Source organism: Leptonychotes weddellii, chromosome 6, assembly GCF_054177405.1.
Source record: "Leptonychotes weddellii isolate Sample4059 chromosome 6, ASM5417740v2, whole genome shotgun sequence".
Taxonomy (NCBI): Eukaryota; Metazoa; Chordata; class Mammalia; order Carnivora; family Phocidae; genus Leptonychotes; species Leptonychotes weddellii.
Window position 1 is genome coordinate 82,989,131 of NC_138374.1, and position 6,921 is coordinate 82,996,051.

General features: G+C 37.1%; 1 protein-coding gene across 10 annotated transcripts in view; it reads left to right on the forward strand.

The window, feature by feature from the left end:
- Nucleotides 1–6,921, forward strand: part of CEP170 (centrosomal protein 170) — a 99,791-nt gene that overhangs the window by 59,130 nt on the left and 33,740 nt on the right. For 9 of the 10 annotated variants that reach the window (XM_006740012.3, XM_031035267.2, XM_031035269.2 and 6 more), the window contains 2 exons: nucleotides 3,831–3,980; nucleotides 6,477–6,600. In XM_006740012.3, the coding sequence (XP_006740075.2) occupies nucleotides 3,831–3,980; nucleotides 6,477–6,600 (274 nt within the window). The remainder of the gene's footprint in view (nucleotides 1–3,830; nucleotides 3,981–6,476; nucleotides 6,601–6,921) is intronic. The other variant, XM_031035268.2, reaches the window with a different exon arrangement.

Consider the following 6,921-nt stretch of genomic DNA (forward strand, 5'->3'; position numbering starts at 1 on the left):
ATCTTTGCTGTTGCCTTGAACTGGTGGAGACCCTGCTCTCGCTACCAAGGCGGTCCTTGCTCATTGAGGAAAGAGTTGTTCCAGTCATCTGAGGTTGAAACCTGAGTGCACATTTACTTGGACACTTCGATATGATTGATACACGAATGCAGTACTGTTCTTCAGTTGCTAATTTAAAATAAGCCCACAAAAGCTTTATGTTTAACCTACCATTATGTTTCTCATTTCTGTAGAAAGATAAATTACTGTTGAATTAATAAATAATAGTGACAATGATGATAATATACTGGTGAAAAAACCAAGTCATACTTTTCACAGGCTTGGTTTGTACTGCACGTACTAGACCTTTGTCATCTGGAGAATGTTTCATTTCTTTAAATTTAAAACTAAAATCTAAAAATATAGTCTGGGTCTTAAAGAAATGTTGTTTTAACTACAGAGTGCCCCTGCATGGTTCAGGTGACATTCTCTTTTCTTTATAAGCCTCCTGTATTAGAACTCAGCCCTCCGAGAACAAGGACTAAGTTACACATATTTTTGAAGCACCTATGGTGGCTAGCCCAGTAGCCTGCAAAAATAGTAAGTACCGTACCTCAGGAACAGGTTGTTAAAATTGTTTAGAGTAGCTGCTGAGATACAGATGTGAAATCCCAAAGTGAGATGCCAAATAGCATATGCACACATCCAGAGGAAAAGAGAGAGGACATGTTCCATAATTCTTGGAGTAGGATGGTGAGAGCAGTGCTGTCTTCTTACCCTAAACCAGGAGGCCACAGGAGGGAGTCACAGGTCACTCCCCAAAATAGAGATGCATCTGCCTCAATCAAGGGACCTAGAGGCATGAACATTCTCCACCCCTAAGATGAATGAGTTATCTTTAAGCATTTGCCAGGCCCAAGGAGCTCAGATAATGCAAGTTCAAAAGGAAATTTTCTATTCCCATCCCCTCCCCCTTTCTTTTGCTCCCACCTGGAAGAATTAGAAACTGACTGACAAACTTGGGATGGGGGGTGGCATCTGTTAGAGAGGAAGCATAATAATTAGACAGGTATCTGATCTCTCTCCCTTCCTCAGTCTAGACTTTTAGCCTAAAAAAAGTCCCTAGCTGAATGAGAGAACCTGATTTTGTACTGTATCAAGTTGGGGGCTGTCACTGAGCCCAGGAAAGGGAAGAGAAGCATAAGCCCGGGTTAACATACATTGCATTTGAAATATCTTTGAGCTGTCTATGAGGAGAGATGACAAGTGAGCAGCTGCCTGTGGTTGGAAATTGAAGGGACACCTCGGATGTGGATGAAATCACCTAGGGACAAAAACCTACAATGAAAATATGGGAAGATCTAGCAAACTTAGGCCTCAAGTCTTGTCCAACTATTGGATCATATGTCAGATTATATGTGCTTTTTGAAATGTGAAAACTCTAATAGCTTTAAAGCACACGGACACAGTATAAGATGTTTTCACATGAAAGTTCTCACAAGTGGATGTTTTTGTAGCAAGACACAAAAAGGATAGGGATTTCAAGCTGGGTAGTCATTGCTGTCATTAATTTTTCAAAGCACTCAAAAAAATATAGATAGGAACTTTGGAGACTTCTTTCCCCCCACAGTTGTGCTTCAAGCCCTGTCACTTGTTTGGGAAACAGGTGATGATTTAACTACTCTGACAGGAATATACGTAGCTGTCTCAGGTGCTTTACAAGGAATCTGTAAAAGTCCCTGAGTATTCTTTTTTTTTTTTTAAGATTTTATTTATTTATTTGACAGAGAGAGACACAGCAAGAGAGGGAACACAAGCAGGGGGAGTGGGAGAGGGAGAAGCAGGCTTCCCGCGGAGCAGGGAGCCCAATGTGGGGCTTGATCCCAGGACCCTGGGATCATGACCTGAGCTGAAGGCAGACGCTTAACGACTGAGCCACCCAGGTGCCCCTAATATGTAGAATTATTAAATCACTATGTTGCACACCTGAAACTCCTATAACATTGTATGTTAATTAAGTTCAATTAACACTTCAGCTTCTCTTCCCCAGAGGCATCGCTTCTTTGCATGTATTTTGTTATTTCAAAGTAGTGTCAGTGATTTGGAGAGATTTATTATGTTTTACTTGAAACTGGTAGTGCTTACATGTTTGAGGAAAACAAGTTTTGGAAGTCCATTTTGAGTATGAAGTAGAAGTAAGTATCACCAAATCAGAAAATCACCTGAGATCGTTTATAAATTAACATGCCAAATAGCACATGCAAGTACTCACATGTGCGTGCTTTTATTTTACTTGCAAACTGGAGTTAGATTTTCCCTCCGTGATTATAAAAATAAGGAAATAAATTCCAGTAAATTTGGAGGTCAGTGACTTGAGTTAGAAATAATTTGTTTTTATTTTAAGACAGTCACAAGTAACTCGAGTAGCTCTGATTTGCGCTCTTTACAAGTGGGACTGGAGGCAGAACCCATGGAGCGGTATACACAGCATTTTTTTACTGTTGTTGTTAAACTTACCAATTCTGTGTTTAACAAAATGAAACAGGGCTGTTTTTTCCCTTCTGTAAACTGTGCTTCCATGTGTTATTAAAATCCGTATTTGATTTAAATTAGCAATATACAATTTACTTTTAAAGCAGAGATAATTCAAATATTGAGTGGTTCAACAGATATTAAATCACAATTCTTGAAAACTGTAGTTATAGTTGAATTAAATATTAAGTAATAAGGCCACCTAGTGGTAAAATTTCCAAGTTTTAAAAGTGAAGAATTTGAAAATCTGATGTCTCCTTTATTAAATGTGGGCTTCAGAATTTATCAGGTATACTGTATGATCGTTAAAAAGCTTTCTAGAAAATAGTTTACCTTAAGGTATTTTTCCCTTTGTATAGCAAAGAAGGCCCTTTGATTATGTTCTAAAGATCCTTTCTACAAAGCACTAATTCAAACATACTATTTTTCTTTATTGTAGTAATTAGAGCCACAAATAAAATCTATAAATAATAAGCATCGGGAACAAAGAAACTTATTAGTAAAATGGAATGTTAAAGTTTACGTAGTTATAACCTTTTTCCAGTCTGTTAGGTAACCCCATTCTCCAGCCTGTTATGTGCCAGGAAATCAGTAAGACTCAGATCCTGCCCTTGATCGTGCACATGATTATTGGTCTCTGTGTTTAAATATTCCACAAGTGTTGACCATAGTCGACCTGCTTATTGAAAATGGTGATCTGTTGGGGGAGACCCAGGATCTGCCTTTCAAAGGCCTTTCAATGAATTTTTAGGCAAATAAAATTTGAAGATCATGCTGTACTCCATACAGAGATCATACAACAAAATCTGATATTTGGGACCTTAGAAAATTCCAAGTATAATTTAAATTCATGTATGTAAATGTTACACATTTGTTAGGGAAGGAACCAGTGAAATCAGCTGTATGCTTATAGTCTTGCAGCAGGATTCTCAAAAATAACAGAGCAAAGAGACAAGCTGGAAACAAGCTGAAGTAGTATTCTTTCCTAACTCTGCATTATTATAATAGTTAACATTATTAACATCTTTTAACAAATCAGATGTAATGTCCTGGATATTTATTTTATTATCAAACAGTACTTGGCTAAATATTAAAAAGGATAGTCTCATTTACTATGAAGTAAGCTGCCACAGCCCCGTTTTTCTTTCCAACTCTTGCTTCAGTTGGATGTTACCCTGTCCTTAAACATGTTTCCCTCACTAGTGAATTACCCATCGAAATTAATTCAGAGTATTTCTACTTGCCTCTGAAGTTACTGATATTATTCCTAGTAATCTGGTGCTCAGACTTTTCATTTATAAAATAATTTCTCCTCCTAGGTATTTGGAGTAGATGACAATCAGGATTATAATAGGCCTATTATCAATGAAAAGCATAAAGATCTGATAAAAGATTGGGCTCTCAGCTCTGCTGCGGTAGTAATGGAAGAAAGAAAGCCACTGAGTACACCTGGATTTCACAACTCAGAGGTACACATCCCTTCCTCATATGTAACTTTTACACACACAAAATGTAAATTTTTATCATTTTTGTAATTACATTATTTTAAGTAATTGATATATCCTCTTGAGAGTTCTTCTAAAAGCTAAATTCTCACAAATTAATTTGCTTCTAATAAAAGCCTAAAGCAATTTTGCAGTAATTCTGTTTCAGTTTTTGTTATGTTCTTTTAAATTGTTACTATGTTCATCAGTGAAGGGAAAATGTTAATTTCAGAAAGCAGTTGATGGGCTACATGCTCACTGCTTAAACTTCCTAGGAGGGCATGTATTTAGCATGGACAGGTCTGAGTATCATGCCAGACAGATAGAACTTACATACCTCAATAAGTGCGGGTATGGTGGAGCGCCGGATGTGATTCGGATTAACATGAAGTTAATCACGGATGGCTTGGCCAACAAAGTTAGGGAGTCAGTCTGGTACAGTAGAGCCGGGAAGACCTGAGTGCGAATCCCAGAGTGGCCATGTTTAATAGAGCGCCTTTGTGTTGGACACTTCCCCTTTTAGCTGCAATTTTCTCATCTACAAACGGGATTGTTGATAAAGTCTATTTACAGGGAGTAGTGAAGTCTGAAGCACTCAGCAGAGGAACAGCCTGATATTTATGCCCTCAACAAATAGTTATTCCCATATTGGAAATGATATTAGAATGTCATTCCACATTGTTATGTCAAAGAGAAATGTGAAAGATGTGTATAACTGAGAAGTATTAATTCATTATAATTTATTCAGACAATAAGAGCTAACATCCAATAGGACCTTTCTTGTGCCATTTTACGAATAAGGAAACTCAAATATAGAGAAATTAAGTTGACACAGTCACAAAGCCTAGTAACCTTATGGAGCCAGAATTTGAACCGTAAGAGGCCTTGTTTTCTTAACTCATTCTCTTACTCGTTATGCTGTACTACCTCTCAGGAAATGAGGTAATTTAAAATATACAAATGGTAAATAAAACAAAGACTTAAAATATAAATAAAACAATAACAAATAAAATGTTATATTTGTATGAGCTGTAAATAAAATCTTTCAATAGACAGGTAAATCCACCTGTTTTTTTAATTTATGTTAAAATTGTCCCTTAATGGTCTGCTTTTTCCTGAAAGCAAGTATGTTTTTTAGTGTTCTTTTTTCTTCCTTAATCTTAGAGAATTTTAATTCTAGTTTCTGTTTTATAAGATGCTTAATGCCCTTATTGAAAGCAAGTGATACTTATCTGAGGCAGTGTTTTGGTATTCTAATTGCTCTAGCAACAATTCTGATGAACATGAACTTTGTAAGGCTCCTTCTTTCCTTCTTTATCCCGTCAACCCATGCCAAGTGGACTTTATATATAGCCCCAATATGGGAATCACCTAAACCAGCCATGAGAAACTCTTCACAGAAGAGTTCTACTATCAGTGAGGGTGTGAGTGGCTCTGGTGCTTCCTTCATGCTGAGAACTGTGGGCAGTTAGCACAGAATCTTGAAAGGGAATTCAAGAATTTAGCAGGCTTTGGAGGAATCCTTAGGCTTCATTGTATGTATGTCACTATGTATACTTACTATTTTAACCTATTCTTGAAATCATATATGTAGTCTGTATGAAATACTTCATCAGTTTTTAGCCTATCATCCTTAGTACAATAAATCTGATACTTAAGGTATTGTTTTCATAATACAATTTTGGTTAAATAGCCTTCCAATCTTTAGTTATCATTCCAGTCTCAAAATTAAGCCTTGACTTAGATTTTACATGAGGGAACATAATTTTTTTCTATATTCCCTAGATCTTCCATATTAAATGCCAAATTGCCCCGGTGTTAAAAATTACCAGTATATGTCCATAAGTCTGTGGAACCATATCATGAATTAAATCCCATTTCACACTTGACTCTAACGATGCAAAGAGCACTCGCCTTAATTAAGGCCAGATCTAGACATGCACAGGTCTAGATTCAGACTATTTATAGAAAAGTTTTTAAAGGTTGAGTGATCTCTGGCTTCTTCTGGAAACAGTAAAGTGTTATAAAGTCTTTGGCTGTGGGTTAGTTTTTGAAATCCCTTATGACATGATGTGGCAGATTTAATACTCCTTGGGACTCTGGAACCAGTCTGATTCCTAGAAGCACCTAGAGGGCTAGAGAAGCTTTAGACTCCTGTTCCAGAGAATGAAGTAGAGCCAGCTCCACTGGTTAGCCGTAAGGCTGCGGTAATAGACCCACGTTTGTTCAGCCACAGTTAATTTAAGCTCTAAGTGTTTATTTTAGTGCCATCATTAGTATTTAATAAGTAGAGAAAATAATACTGCGTTTACAGTAATAATAAGATGTAGTTAAAAGGGGTACCTAGAGAATGAGGAAATTTAATTAATGATAATATGGCAATGTGAGGTTTAAATGTGGCTTCGGATGACAGGATAACGTGACTACATAGAACTCTCTGACTAAATAGACTGATTTCACTCCCTTCTTTTTCTGCTTTAGGAAGGCACATCATCTGGAAACAAACGCTGGGTTTCACAGTGGGCTAGTTTGGCTGCAAATCATACAAGACATGATCAAGAAGAAAGGATAATGGAATTGTCTGTACCTGTTCCTTTAGAGAATGGTATTTTCTCTCTCTCTTTCTTTTTTGTGAATCGTACATCAGTTGTTTTTTTTTTTTAATTTTATTATGTTATGTTAGTCACCATACAATACATCATTAGTTTTTGATGTGGTGATCCACGATCCATTGTTTCCATATAACACCCAGTGCTCCATGCAGTATGTGCCCTCCTTAATACCCATCACTGGGCTAACCAATCCCCCCTCCCCCCTCCCCCCTCCCCTCTAAAACCCTGTTTGTTTCTCAGAGTCCATAGTCTCTCATGGTTCATCTCTCCCTCCGATTTCCACCCCCTTCATTTTTCCCTTCCTTCTCCTAATG